The sequence below is a fragment of the Lipophrys pholis genome, assembly GCF_963383615.2.
Source record: "Lipophrys pholis genome assembly, chromosome: 22".
In the NCBI taxonomy this organism is placed as follows: Eukaryota; Metazoa; Chordata; class Actinopteri; order Blenniiformes; family Blenniidae; genus Lipophrys; species Lipophrys pholis.
In genome coordinates, this window is record NC_137644.1 from 10,108,048 (window position 1) to 10,122,614 (window position 14,567).

A 14,567-nucleotide genomic window follows, 5' to 3' on the forward strand; every position below is an offset into this window, starting at 1 on the left:
TGTTTAATCAGTCCGATATCAATGAGGTAGAAGTGCACCATGTTCAGCCAGAAGGTGGCGCTGACTTCAGCCTCCAGAGGCTCTAATAACATTCAGTGTGTGGCTCAAAATAAGTGTTCATAAGATTTAAACTAAACAGAAACTAACTCTGGATATATATATATATATATATATATATATATATATATATATATATATATATATATATATATATATATTTATCTGAATATAAAGCAACAGAAACACCAAAAAAAAAAAAAAAATTTTTAAAGTTAGATTTAAGGAAATTGTGTTTCGATTGCAATCAGAAAGTAAATAAAAATAGCAGTGTTCATGTGGTTGACAACACTTCACTGAGTGTGTGGAAATGAGATTACTAATGAGCACAGAGAGTCTTATCGAAGCAGCTGATGAATCTGCTGGATTTTAATCAAACAAAATTAGCTTTGTTTCAAAATGTGAAAGGCTTCACTTACGCCGATGACAAATTTCTATTTGTAAAAATTGTTTTATCAAATCTATCAAAAGAGGACACATTGTAGGAAACATGACAAATGTTAAGAGTGATTCAACTTCCTGTTAAACCAAAACATTTGAAAAATTAAAACAGACATTTAAAGTCATTTCTGAGCTTTTCTATCTGTGCTCGATTCCCAGCCGTGGAGGTCGGGAAGGATCAGGAGTTCACGATCAGCACGCTCGGCGCCGGCGGTCAGGGAAACCTGGACGTGAAGATCACTTCGCCTTCCCGACGGCCGATCCCCTGCAAGCGGGAGTCCGGAGCAGCCAACGAGGTTCACACGGTGAAGTACATCCCCCCGGAGGAGGGGTCGTACCGCGTGGACGTCGCCTACGATGGAAACCCCGTCCCTGGAAGTCCGTTCACCGTGGAGGCCGTGATGCCCCCCGACCCCTCAAAGGTGAAGACTTTTATTTTACTCCTGTTCAGTCAGATAATAAAAGCTTTTATCAATTCCACAAAACTGTTTCAGTCTGATAAAAATGTTTCATTCATTTCCAGAAAAAGTTGTCGTACTCCCAAGGAAACCATTTCTTTTAGCTGTTCTCATGTAAATGGGGCCTTTGTCCAGTTTGAAGCCATTTTCGAATATTTTTGAAGCTTTTTCTATCAATAGCAAATTTTTCTAGTTCCGAAGGTTTGAGTTTGAAAAAAAATCTACACGGAGACGTCAACGAGAACGACATCTTTCTTGACAATTTACCAAAAACAATCGACGTTTCGGCAATCAAACCAAAGTCCAAACTGATCAGAAAGAGAAAACAAGCAGGGAAACGGATGGCGAAGCCTACAAAACTGTAACTCGAACCATCGTGTCAGTTGAGGCTTCAATGCTTCTGTTATCATGCAGAAAAACCAAGACCGTAAAGATATTCCTCACCACTTCATCCTCATGTGCTTCCTACATCTCCCGTCCCTCCAGGTGCGAGCCTACGGTCCAGGTCTTCAGGGCGGTGTGGTGGGTAAGCCGGCCCCCTTCGCCATCGACACGAAGGGAGCCGGTACCGGCGGTCTGGGTCTGACGGTGGAGGGTCCCTGCGAGGCCAAGATCGAGTGCCAGGACAACGGAGACGGCTCCTGCTCCGTGTCCTACCTGCCCACTGAACCCGGAGAGTACGCCATCAACATCCTGTTCGCCGACCAGCACATCCCCGGGTCGCCGTTCAAAGCCCAGGTCCAGTCCGTGTTCGATCCCAGCAAGGTGACGGCCAGCGGGCCGGGCCTGGAGCGGGGGAAGGTCCACGAGGCCGGCGCCTTCACCGTGGACTGCTCCAAAGCCGGCGAGGCCGAGCTCACCATCGAGATCGTCTCCGACTCCGGCGCCAAAGCCGAAGTCCACGTCCAGAACAACGAGGACGGGACGTACTCCATCACCTACATCCCGCAGAGCCACGGCATGTACACCATCACCATCAAGTACGGCGGCCACGCCGTGCCCAAGTTCCCCGCGCGCCTGCATGTCGACCCGGCCGTGGACACCAGCGGGGTGAAGGTCTACGGCCCCGGAGTGGAGCCCCGAGGTGAGCGCCCTCCCGGGGACACTGCTGACGCTTCAGCGACATTTACAGACACCGAACATGTGAACCTGCTCATGACGAAAACACAAAACCAACCAAAACCACAGACATGGACACTGACCAGGAACAGACAAGACAACCCAAAGAGATACAAAATGACCACAAAAGTATGTAACAAACCAGAACACAGTTTTGAGTTTTTTTAATAATATTTTCATTATCGTCACATAACTGTCTTTTTTCAGATATTTGCATTTTTTTTTTTAGGTTTTATCTCTTTCTGGTCGTTTGGCGTCGTTCTGTGGTTGTGTCATGTATCATTTTTTTTCATTTTGGTTAACTGATGTTTCCCTGTTCCTCCTTCAGGCATCCTGAGAGAAGTCACTACTCACTTCATGGTTGACGCTCGCGCTCACTTTAAGAGCGGCGGCAGCCACGTCAGCGCGAGCATCTCCAACCCATCGGGCGCCAACACCGACGCCTACATCACCGACCTGGAGGACGGCACCTACAGAGTCGGCTACACGCCGTACGAAGACGGTGAGCGGGACGCCGAGAGACACAAAATATCCAAAAAGCACTGAAGACAGACTTAAAAACATCAGAAGAGACAAAACGTCTCTCGAATCAACCAATCAGCTGCTGTTGCTGGTTGCTATGGTGATACAGGGGGGAAAGGGCTTAATATATCATGAATCCAGCCAATCGAATCCCACGTTATTGTGGTTTATCCAAAAATAAATCACTTCTGCGTCGTGCTGATGGAAAAAAACCTGAGTTTGGATGTACAGTTTGTGCCCGTGAAGCTAAAGTTTGAAGAAAAAACACAAACAGTGTAAAAAGAAAAGGTAGAGACAGGTCCTGAGACACACTGAGACACAGGCTGGTTCAGATTGACTTTTTGGTTTCGCACGTGGTTTTAGGAGGCTCAACTTGGCTCTGAACTGCTGCTTCCATGCTGGTTTTACAATTTCTCCCGGCAGTTTTTTGTGTGTCAGATGTAGTTTCAAACCTAATTTTCAAAACTGGGTTTTGACTGGTTTTAGATCAGATTTTAAACTGGTTTCAGATCTGGTTTTAATCTGGTTTTAGATTGGTTTTACACCTGATTTTAAAATGGTTTCAGACTTGAGTTTGGACCTGATTTTAATCGGCTTTTATATCTGGTTTTAAACTGGTTTTAGACTTGGCTTTAACCTGGTTTTTGAATTGATTTCAGTCCTGGGTTTAGACTGGTGTCAGACATGGGTTTAGACTGATTTCTGGCCTGGTTTTAAACTGGTTTTATACCTGGATTTAACATGTTTGACACCAGTCTAAACCCAGGACTGAAATCAATTCAAAAACCAGGTTAAAGCCAGGTTTTAGACCTGATGTTGAACTGCTGAGACCTCATTTTAACCTGGTTTTAGACATGTTTCTGAATTTGTTTCAGACTGGTTTCAGACCTGGTTTGAAACTGGTTTTAGGTTGGTTTTGGGCCTGACTTTAACCTGGTTTTAGGCATGTTTTTGAATTGGTTTCAGTCCTGGATTCAGTTGATTTTACAATAGACTCAAATGTGTCCTTACAATTTTTTGGGGGGTATTGGACTTTTAAACTTGGTTTTGGAATTTAAAATTTTATACCTTGTTTCGAACTGGTTTTAAACCAGTTTCAGACTGGTTGCCAGGAGTGACCTCTGCTCTTCCTTCTGATTGCTGAGTAGTTTCTGTTTGTGGGTTGAAATCATAAAAATAACCTGGAAGCTGTAGTGTGACTTACTGTGTGTGTGTGTGTGTGTGTGTGTGTGTGTGTGTGTGTGTGTGTGTGTGTGTGTGTGTGTGTGTGTGTGTGTGTGTGTGTGTGTGTGTGTGTTGTATAAATAGCTGCAGTCTGCACACAGCAGATCAGATGGTTTTCCACTGATACTGATGTGTGACAGGCTGCAGTGCATCATGGGACAGAAATACTCACTTGGACTTTGAACTGAATGCAATTACATGCGCACACACACACACACACACACACACACACAAATAAGTATTAGCAACTGGATTTTAGATTGTTGTCATCTTATCATTTCACACATTTTTGTTCGTAAATTTACAATAAACTGAAAATGAAATGAAAAGTTTGATATCTGACTACTTTGTGTGGTAGTTTGTCACCCAATGGGCCAAAATTCTGAATCACTGACTGAGCCCCCTGTTAGCTTCAGTGTTAACGTTTATTCCTCAAAGTATCTTGTTACTTTTATTTGAAGTAACTAGTAATGTAGCTGCGACTCATATCTGTTATCGCGTCCTAATGTGCAGCAGCTGCTCTCACACTGACACTGAGTCTGTGTCTCTGCAGGTCTCCACGTCATCGAGGTTCTCCTGGACGAAGTGTCGGTACCAAAGAGTCCGTTCAGGGTGTCGGTGACCGAAGGCTGCGACCCGACTCGAGTCCGAGCCTTCGGTCCGGGTCTGGAGGAAGGACTGGTGAACAAGTCCAATCGCTTCACTGTGGAGACCAAGTAAGGCCAAAGTCCGAGTCCTGCTCTTTTATATTCGCCACCTCATTTTCTTCATTGTTCCTGTAGTTCTTATAACAGCCACCAGAGGGCCTGAACATGGCGTTCAGTGTGTCGGTGTTAGCTTCAGTCGTACCTGACGTCTGACCCTCTTCTCTGGTTCCCAGGGGTGCCGGCACCGGCGGTCTGGGCCTTGCCATCGAGGGTCCGTCGGAGGCCAAGATGTCATGCAAGGACAACAAAGATGGCAGCTGCAGCGTGGAGTACATCCCCTTCACTCCTGGAGAGTACGACGTCAACATCACGTTTGGGGGACGGCCCATCCCGAGTGAGACAGAAAACAATCGCCCCCCCCCCCGAAAACCCCTCGGTGCACTCCGACTTACTCCACCCTCTTTCCTCGTTACAGGGAGCCCGTTCCGTGTCCCGGTGCGAGAGCTGGTGGACCCCAGTCAGGTCCGGTGTTCGGGTCCCGGTCTGGGCAGCGGGGTTCGTGCTCACGTCCCTCAGACCTTCACAGTGGACTGCAGCAAGGCCGGCGTGGCCTCGCTGGAGGTCCAGATCTACGGACCCTCAGGTAGGACCACCAGAACCCCCAGGTGTGTCTGCAGGTGCATCCATATCAGCTTTCTACCACTAATAGCACCTTTTTACCCTCAAACTAAAACTAACCTTCAAACATATATTTTTATCCTGAAATGCTGCTTCTAACCCTCCAGACTTTTTCTACCCTCAAGCTTATGTTGCGTTTTGAGAGACTGCTCAGAGCCACTGAAAATATCAGAAGCATCCAGTACTTGGTCACTTTTAAATCATCTTAAAAACAACTTTTTTGAACAAGCATTTCTATATGAATCTTTGTCGGTATAGAAAATAGTGATGGGTTTTTTTTCACAGTCTGTTTAATCTCACTGGTTTTATCAGGTTGTTGATGTACGGTTTGTGTTCAGGCGTCCTGGAGCCGGTCAGCGTGCTCGATAACGGAGACGCCACTCACACGGTGAACTACACACCCGCCAGCGACGGCCCATACACCATCTGCGTCAAGTACGCCGACCAGGAGGTTCCTCACAGGTCAGTGCTGCCGACGACCTCTGACCCTCTGCCTACCCCCTGCCTGACCCCTGACCTCTGCCCCATCTCAGCCCCTTTAAGATCCGGACCTTACCGGCTCACGATGCCTCCAAAGTGCGGGCCAGCGGTCCTGGTCTGAATGCGTCCGGGGTTCCTGCCAGTCTTCCGGTGGAGTTCACCATCGACGCCCGAGACGCTGGAGAAGGACTCCTGACCGTCCAGATCCTGGTGAGTCCATCAGACCCGCTGCTGTCCGGCTCAGGCTGTCAAACATAAGGCCCATGGGCAGAAACCGGTCCGCCAGGGGTTTCACTCCTCCTCTCTGCTCCTCTGCACCTCCTCTGCTCCTCCCCGCAGGGTCCTGACGGCTGCAGGAGGGAGGCCTCCCTCTTTGTGGAGGACTGGGGTAGGAGGGTGTGGGAGACTCACATAGTAAAGAAAACCATCCCCTTCAGTATTCTGAGGAGAGGCTGTGTAAGGCCGCCGGCCCCCCCATACCCTCCCCTCGACCCCCCCACACCATTTCATCTCGTGTTCATCACATCTGCTTTTACCCCGCTGTAGTTCAGCCTTGTTACCCTCGATCTGAGTCCAGTTATTTTATGCTCTTTCTGCCCAGTACCTCCATTACTCCAACTTTCAATCCTGGAACATCTCAGCCCCAATACGTACCCCTTATGCCCCATTACCACCCCTCTTAACAGCCCCATTATCTCCACTATTGATTGAAACAACTTCTGGATATTTCCTCCTCTGTTAACTCAATGGTTACGAAGAATCTTGCAGAAAATACATAGACACATCAACCAAAATCAGAAGTTCTCTAAATATATTTACTTGCTGTACTTGAATCCATCAGTACATTTAGGAATTTGCTGCCCCTTCCCTTTTGGTCCCCATGTGGACTCACTCCATTTGGTGTTGTCGTATTGACCTAACAGACTCATGTTTCAGTCCTGAACTAAACCTCATCCGTCCGCCCTCGGCTGCAGTGAGTAGAAGTAGATCCCTTGTGAAGTGACGACTCCACTGCTCTTTACACCATCAGCCGCCATCCATCCAGAGATTTAAGATTTTAAGTCTCTAATTTACCTCGTCCAGCTGTTGTACTGGTGACATTATTCTATATGACATTGGGTACAATGGGAATCTTTATGCATTTACTCTGTTTTATACTTTTCTTCTTATTTCATTCAAACAATTCCTTCCAAAATCGGAAGGAAGGAAGGAAGGAAGGAAGGAAGGAAGGAAGGAAGGAAGGAAGGAAGGAAGGAAGGAAGGAAGGAAGGAAGGAAGGAAGGAAGGAAATTATTCACACAAGTTCGGAGCGTTGAGCTGCCACAGTCCAATGCCACAAATTACATTCATTATGTTAAATTGTTAGATTTATTTCAGATGATTAGTAACATAAGGTCCTAATTCAACATTATATTGGATTCTGTTTGAAATTAATAATTTTTTTTCTCTTTCCGACAATGAAATCAAATATTCAAACATAAAAAGGCATGAAAGTTGATGTGTCCTTAGAAAAAAATGTGATCTTGTGAGTTCAGGTTTGATTTATCCGTCTGTTCGGGTTGACGGCGGATGGTCAGGGGTGGCTCGTCGTCCATTTAAAGAAAATTAAAGTGTGGTCCGTGTGTCTCCAGGATCCGGAGGGAAAACCAAAGAAGGCGAACATCCGGGACAACAGAGACGGGACATACACCGTGTCGTACGTCCCCGACATGACCGGACGCTACACCATCACCATCAAGTACGGTGGAGACGAGATCCCGTACTCGCCATATCGCATTCACGCGCTGCCCACTGGGGACGCCAGCAAGTGTCTGGTCACAGGTCAGGCTCCGCCCACTCATCTGTAAGTCCACTAATTGTTGCGAGAGGACGTGTCTCACTAAATTCTATTTTTTTCCCACAGTGTCTATCGGAGGTCACGGACTGGGTGAGTCACAGAACGGATACTTGGATCTGTATCATGTGAACAAGCAACTTTTATAATCTAAGGTCATAAACATGTGACCAGGAAACAACCAATCAGCCTCTCCGAGCCTCGTCTCTCTTACAGTATGTCTCACATACAACATCACAACATCTGTCCTGTCAGGTTCAGGCATCGGCCCAACCATCCAGATCGGAGAGGAGACCGTCATCACTGTGGATGCCAAGGCCGCCGGTAAAGGTAAAGTGACGTGTAAGGTGTCGACGCCGGACGGTGCGGAGCTTGACGTGGACGTGGTGGAGAACGCCGACGGCACATTCGATATTTACTACACGGCTCCAGAACCCGGCAAGTACGTCATCACCATCCGGTTCGGAGGAGAAAATATCCCCAACAGCCCCTTCCACGTGGTGGTGAGTCACCGGCGCTTTTATTGGGTTGATTTAAGTGGTGGTTTGCTTTTCTTGGATGAATCAGATTTTTCTGGTTTGCTTGAATTAATTGGTCTGCTGGTTAGTTTGGATTAGCTTCGGTTAGTTTGATGTGGGTTTTTTAGGTTGAATCTGATTGGTTGGACTTAATTTTGGTAATTGGATGTGGTTGGTTCTGACCTGGATATATCGGCTTTGGCCTTGGGTAGGAGAACTGATATTTATTGGATGTGTTTAGGTTCATTGGTTTGGGCTGATCCCTGGATTTGTTGGGTGGTTTAAGTTGGGTTAGACTTAAATGGGCTGGTTGAATTGTTGGGTTTGATTTGGTTTTGTTTGATCTTGTTAGTCCGGGTTCATTTTTTCAATGAGGTTGGTTGGTTGGTTGGTTGGTTGGTTGGTTGGTTGGTTGGTTGGTTGGTTGGTTGGTTGGTTTGTGTTCATCAGGATGAGTTGATGTCGCCTGGAAAGCTGGTTTGGGTTTGTTGGAAATAGTTTACGTTACCACTTAGACATCTATTTAGGTTTAGTTGGGCTGGTTTGGACTGGTCTGGTTAGCTGTATTGACTTGACATGGTATATTTGGACTGTTTGCTTGGATTTGTGTTGACTAGGGTTTGGTTAATTTGGATGTGGTTGAATGGATGCATGGCCTGGTTGGGATGCGTTGGTTTCTCTTTGTTCTGTTACCTTGTGTTTGTTTTTGATCTGATTTAATTTTGTTTGTCTTTTTGGTTTAACTTGTGTTTTGTTTGTCAATTAATATGTGTGTGTGTGTGTGTGTGTGTGTGTGTGTGTGTGTGTGTGTGTGTGTGTGTGTGTGTGTGTGTGTGTGTGTGTGTGTGTGTGTGTGTGTGTGTGTGTTCCTAACGTTGCACCTTGTCCCGTCAGGCGAGTGAGAGCGTCGCACTAATCGAGGAGTCGTGTGAGAAGCGTCGGTCGTTATCACCATTTGTGGGTTTCTCCCCCCCCTGGGTACCAGAGTCACCTCCTCTACCCCCCCACCCCCACCCCCACCACCCACCCCCACCCCCCCACCCCTACCCTGCCTCTGTGTGACTGGTGCTGTTGCTCGGTCGATGATAACCCAGATTAGATGACTATGGATTGCTCTTCTCAGCATGTTGGTGCATGTTTGTTCTGCTGCAGGCGACTCATCAACCTCCAATCAAACATCTCACTGGGTTTTCTGTCTTTAACTCTTTCATGTTTATCCCTTTTTAATTGAATTTATATTTGATTCACTTTCATTCATGTATTAATTACTTACTTATTCACTGTCTGCCTAGTGCCTAAATATTTTTATGATGTAATATTTCACCGTAACTTTTCACATTTGGTTCATTGACTTTTTGCATTTTAAAGATGTTGTTTCTTTTTTTTGTGTATTTTGATTATTTATGATATTTATTCATATGACTCAATATTTGTATTCATTCATTTTAATTTTAATTTTATTCAATTCAATATTTGTTATGGTTTATTCCATCAATTGATTTTTAATTTTTATGTTTTTATTTATGCTTTATTAATTCCATTTATTAAATAAAAATAAAACCTTTTGAAATTGACCTGGTTTGTGTCCTGACCACTTTAATGATTGCCCCTTTTCCTCCTCCTACTGTTCCTCTTCCTCCGCCTCCTCCTCCTCTTGTTCATCCTCCTCCTCCTCATCCTCCTCCTCCACCTCCACCTCCTCCTCCTCCTCTGATGTCACTAACGCTCCTCCCTCTGGTTCAGGCCACAGAGGAGTCGGGAGGTTCTGTGGACGGTTTAGAGCCGCTGCTGCGTCCGTTCAGTCTGGTGATTCCCTTCATGGTGCAGAAAGGAGAGATCACAGGTCAGCACACACACACACACACACACACACACACACACACACACACACACACACACACACACACACACACACACACACACACACACTCGTGGTTGTGTCATGTCATGTCATGTTGTTGCAGGTGAGGTTCGGATGCCGTCGGGTCGCTCTGCTCATCCTCACATCACCGATAACAAAGACGGGACGGTGACGGTGAAATACTCTCCGACTGAACGCGGCCTGCACGAGATGGACATCAGATATGACGGCAGCCACATTCCCGGTAAACGTCACGGCCCGATGGTTCCGGGCGGGAATCGGACACCCGGGTGTCGTCTGAGACTTTGTGTTGAAGCAGTTTCTCCACGTGTTTCCTCCCTCACAGGAAGTCCTCTTCAGTTCTATGTGGACGCCATCAACAGCGGCCACGTGACGGCGTTTGGCCCCGGGCTGACTCACGGCACGGTGAACCGAGCGGCCACGTTCACCATCGTTACCAAAGACGCCGGAGAAGGTACCAACCACCTGTTTACATTGGGAAGCTTGTATATATTATGGCACACGCTGGTACACGAAGTGAGAGTCATCAGTCTGAGAGTTTTCTGTGTTTCTGCCGGCTGCAGGAGGTTTGTCGCTGGCGGTCGAAGGTCCGTCCAAAGCAGAAATCAGCTGTAAAGACAACAAAGACGGGACGTGCAGCGTCTCCTATCTGCCCACCGCCGCTGGAGACTACAACATCATCGTCAAGTTCGACGACAAGCACATCGCCGGCAGCCCGTTCAGCGCCAGAATCACCGGTGAGCCGCCGCTGCCTCACTGACTGTTCATCGCACATTCATTGTTTTAAAGCTTGTTTCCCGGCGTTGGACCTCCAGGTGACGAGTCCACCACGACGTCGCAGCTGAATGTCGGCACGGCGACGGACGTTTCTCTGAAGATCACAGAGACGGACCTGAGCAGCCTGATGGCGACCATCAGAGCGCCGTCAGGGAACGAGGAGCCGTGTCTGCTGAAGAAGCTTCCCAACCGACACATCGGTACGCCCCTGAGCCGAAACACACACGACCAGGACCAGAACACACCATCGGGTTCCAATGTTTGAGGTGTTTAATAGTCTCTTTAAGTGGATGACCTCTGGTTCTCCTGATGGTTTTCTCCCTGCAGGAATTTCCTTCACACCCAAAGAGGTGGGTGAACACGTGGTCAGTGTGAAGAAGAGCGGGAAGCATGTGACCAACAGTCCCTTTAAAATCATGGTGGGTCAGTCGGAGATCGGCGACGCCAGCAAGGTGAAGGTTTACGGTCAGGGCCTGGTGGAGGGCCACACCTTCGAGGTGGCCGAGTTCATCGTGGACACCAGGAATGCAGGTCAGGGTTCAAACCAGGGGACCAAAGTGCACGACCCACCGCTCAGGCTCAGGTTCAAACCACCGCTGTGTGTGTGTGTCCGACAGGTTATGGAGGTCTGGGTCTGTCCATCGAGGGGCCCAGTAAGGTGGACATCAACTGTGAAGACGTGGAGGACGGAACGTGTAAAGTGACCTACTGTCCGACTGAACCCGGGAACTACATCATCAACATCAAGTTCGCCGACCAACACGTCCCCGGTACCCAAACCATAGTGTTCACAGACAATGGATTCATAATGTTAGAAAGCGATGGTTTCTATGAAGTGTTGATCGACAATTTTTCATAACTTGTCCTCAGACGATGGTTTTATAAAGTGTTCACAGACAGTGGTTATATAAAGTGACGATAGTTTTATAAAGTGTTTACAGACAGCGGTTATATAAAGTGTTTACAGACAGTGGTTATATAAAGTGTTTACGGACAGCGGTTATATAAAGTGTTGATAGTTTTACAAATTGTTCACAGACCGTGGTTTTATAAAATGTTCACAGGCGATGGTTTTATAAAGTGTTGATAGATTTTCTGAATCATTGACAGACAATGGATTTACAAAGTGTTCATGGACAATGGTATCATTGAAAGCTTCTCATGGTGAGCTTGCTGGTTAACTCTCCTGGTGTTTCTGTGACTGCAGGAAGTCCGTTCACGGTGAAGATTTACGGCGAGGGTCGGATGAAGGAGAGCATCACCAGGAGGCGTCAGGCTCCGTCCATCGCCACCGTGGGCAGCACCTGTGACCTCAACCTCAAAATACCAGGTGAGCAGTGACATCTTCCCGGCTCCTCCCCCTCCTGCCTCTGTCCTTCCTGCCTCCTCCTCTTTACCTCCTCTTCTTTGTTCTTAATTCCCTTTTCCTCCTCCTGCTCCTCCTCTTCCTCCTGCTGCACCTCCTCCTCCTCCTCCTGGTCACAGGGAACTGGTTTCAGATGGTTTCAGCTCAGGAGCGTCTGACCCGGACGTTCACCCGCAGCAGCCACACGTACACCCGCACCGAGCGAACGGAGATCAGTAAAACCCGAGCAGGCGAGACCAAGAGGGAGGTCCGGGTGGAGGAGAGCACGCAAGTCGGCGACCCCTTCAGGGACGTTTTCGGTGACTTTCTGGGGCGAGAGAGTCTGGGGGGCTTCAGCGGGATGCCTGCCGGCAGTCGCCCGCCACTGCAGGACGGTGTGTGTGTGTGTCTGTGTGCAGTGGTAACAGAATGAATTGACCCCCAAAAGGACACCTGCTTTCTAACACCATTCTTCTGCTACCCGTTTGCCTTTGATGTTACAGCAGTGTTGTAATTCCACGTGTGACCTGATGGTGGCCACATCAATGTTTTGACGTGTGAAACAGTGACTTGATCATGTCAACAGCAAAGTCAGAGTGTGAATGATAACTAATGCTACAATCATTCCTTTTATAGCCACTGTGAGAAAGACTGACTGGGCACAGGATGTATTTCACTGCAAACTTAAAAAAATCTTTTCGTGTGCTTCACAAATGGCCTGATGGGGGGAAAGAAATCCTGCTAATTTCAAAGGCTCCTTGAGGAACTCCAAACCTGAAGTTGCAGGATAAAACCCCCAATTTTTTTATATAATATCTGAGGCTAGCAATAATTGATATATTTTTGAAGACGGAATCAAATTAAAGAAAATATTAAACAGAAAAAATAAATCCAAAAGTCAAATTGGGACTCACTTTTTCAAAAAGGTTCCTTCACAGTTGTGGTGAAACACCTCTTTGAGTGTTTTAGTCAAATACAAGGTAAGGAACGTAAACAACGTGTGATTTGTTTGGCTGCTTGATGTGGAGGCCAACCACCACGTCAACAAATCATCTGAGCTGTGTCCTTCTATTCCTCTTCCTCTTCCTCTTCCTCTACCTCCTCTTCCTCCTTGTCCCGCTCCTCCAGGTGAGGCAGGAAACCAGGAAATGACGGCTCAGGTGACGAGTCCCGGAGGAAAGACGGAGGACGCGGAGATCATCCGAGGTGAAGACAGCACCTACAGCGTCCGCTTCATCCCGCAGGAGATGGGCCCCCACACCGTCAATGTGAAATATCGGGGCCAGCACGTCCCCGGGAGCCCCTTCCAGTTCACCGTGGGGCCGCTGGGAGAAGGAGGGGCACACAAGGTCAGAGCAGGAGGAACCGGACTGGACCGTGGTGTGGCGGGAATCCCAGGTGGGCTCAAATTTTAAATGATTGTGTGTAAAATCCTTAGATCTTCTTTATTGGAATATTCTGTAACTGGAGTTGTCTTAAACACAGAACACGTGACCTCCTCTGTTCTGCTCATGGCATCTGTAGAACAGATCTGCAGAACAACCTTAGAATCAGCTGAACTGAGCTGAACTTAACAGAAAGCCGACCTCAGCTCAATTTAAGTGCTTTCTGCTTTCTGTCAGCTGAGTTCAGCATCTGGACCCGAGAAGCCGGAGCTGGAGGTCTCTCCATCGCAGTGGAAGGACCCAGCAAGGCCGAAATCACCTTCGAGGACCGGAAGGACGGATCATGTGGAGTGTCCTATGTGGTTCAAGAACCTGGTGAGACGCCATCACTTGAAACGTGTCAACGGGACCCAAGAATCTATATTGATGTGCTAATTTAACTTTTTTTTTTTTTGTATAAATGCACATAGTAGAATGTGAATTATTATTACCTATTATCCTCCACAGATGATGTTGGAAGAAATTAAAATGTTCATAATGCAGAACTCATTCCATAATGATCCACTGACATCTTAGTCTGATCAACAGTGGTCCCAGGATGGATCCCTCAGGAACGCCACCGTAACATTAATAGTGACGCCGGGGCCCCCTGCTGGAGAAGTCTGACGATTCCGTCTTTCTTTTCTTCACCCAGGTGATTATGAAGTTTCCATTAAATTCAACGACGAGCACATCCCCGACTCGCCATTCATCGTCCCGGTCGCCACGCTGTCAGACGACGCTCGCCGCCTCACCATCACCAGCCTGCAGGTGAGAGAACTGCACCCACATCAGCATCCAATGAGGAGAAACCGTTTGTAAGGAGTCAGCCGAGGTCTCGTCACCACATTCTATATTAAAGCTTGTGACGTGTCGTCTCCCCTATTAAAAGTAGCAGTTTAATATTCTACGAATAGGCTTGTTATAAATATCTGAAGGACGGCTTCAGACTGAGGATTGTGTTTCTGTGACTCTGACACTTTTTCTGGTACAACTGCAGCTTGCTGTATTTAGCCCTCCAGTCTATTTTTCAACGCAGAGCAAAAAGTGACCTTTATCGACCTTTAAAAGTCAGCCGGGGCGCCGACGCCCCCATGTGGGAGCATCGATATTTAGTTTAATATCTGTAAAATGTGAATACGTTTTGTTTTTATGTGTGAA

General features: G+C 47.3%; 1 protein-coding gene across 3 annotated transcripts in view; it reads left to right on the plus strand.

The window, feature by feature from the left end:
* Window positions 1-14,567, plus strand: part of flncb (filamin C, gamma b (actin binding protein 280)) — a gene marked incomplete at its 5' end in the record, with an annotated part of 40,445 nt that overhangs the window by 22,091 nt on the left and 3,787 nt on the right. The window contains 24 exons of one of the 3 annotated variants that reach the window (XM_080492214.1): window positions 658-920; window positions 1,443-2,040; window positions 2,404-2,577; window positions 4,375-4,537; window positions 4,702-4,862; window positions 4,944-5,111; window positions 5,485-5,608; window positions 5,680-5,836; window positions 7,258-7,447; window positions 7,530-7,553; window positions 7,716-7,963; window positions 8,873-8,956; window positions 9,722-9,821; window positions 9,943-10,083; window positions 10,186-10,314; window positions 10,424-10,597; window positions 10,676-10,837; window positions 10,965-11,168; window positions 11,255-11,407; window positions 11,845-11,967; window positions 12,123-12,377; window positions 13,111-13,380; window positions 13,605-13,742; window positions 14,062-14,177. In XM_080492214.1, the coding sequence (XP_080348340.1) occupies window positions 658-920; window positions 1,443-2,040; window positions 2,404-2,577; window positions 4,375-4,537; window positions 4,702-4,862; window positions 4,944-5,111; window positions 5,485-5,608; window positions 5,680-5,836; window positions 7,258-7,447; window positions 7,530-7,553; window positions 7,716-7,963; window positions 8,873-8,956; window positions 9,722-9,821; window positions 9,943-10,083; window positions 10,186-10,314; window positions 10,424-10,597; window positions 10,676-10,837; window positions 10,965-11,168; window positions 11,255-11,407; window positions 11,845-11,967; window positions 12,123-12,377; window positions 13,111-13,380; window positions 13,605-13,742; window positions 14,062-14,177 (4,319 nt within the window). The remainder of the gene's footprint in view (window positions 1-657; window positions 921-1,442; window positions 2,041-2,403; window positions 2,578-4,374; window positions 4,538-4,701; window positions 4,863-4,943; window positions 5,112-5,484; window positions 5,609-5,679; window positions 5,837-7,257; window positions 7,448-7,529; window positions 7,554-7,715; window positions 7,964-8,872; window positions 8,957-9,721; window positions 9,822-9,942; window positions 10,084-10,185; window positions 10,315-10,423; window positions 10,598-10,675; window positions 10,838-10,964; window positions 11,169-11,254; window positions 11,408-11,844; window positions 11,968-12,122; window positions 12,378-13,110; window positions 13,381-13,604; window positions 13,743-14,061; window positions 14,178-14,567) is intronic. The other 2 variants (XM_080492216.1, XM_080492215.1) reach the window with 2 other exon arrangements.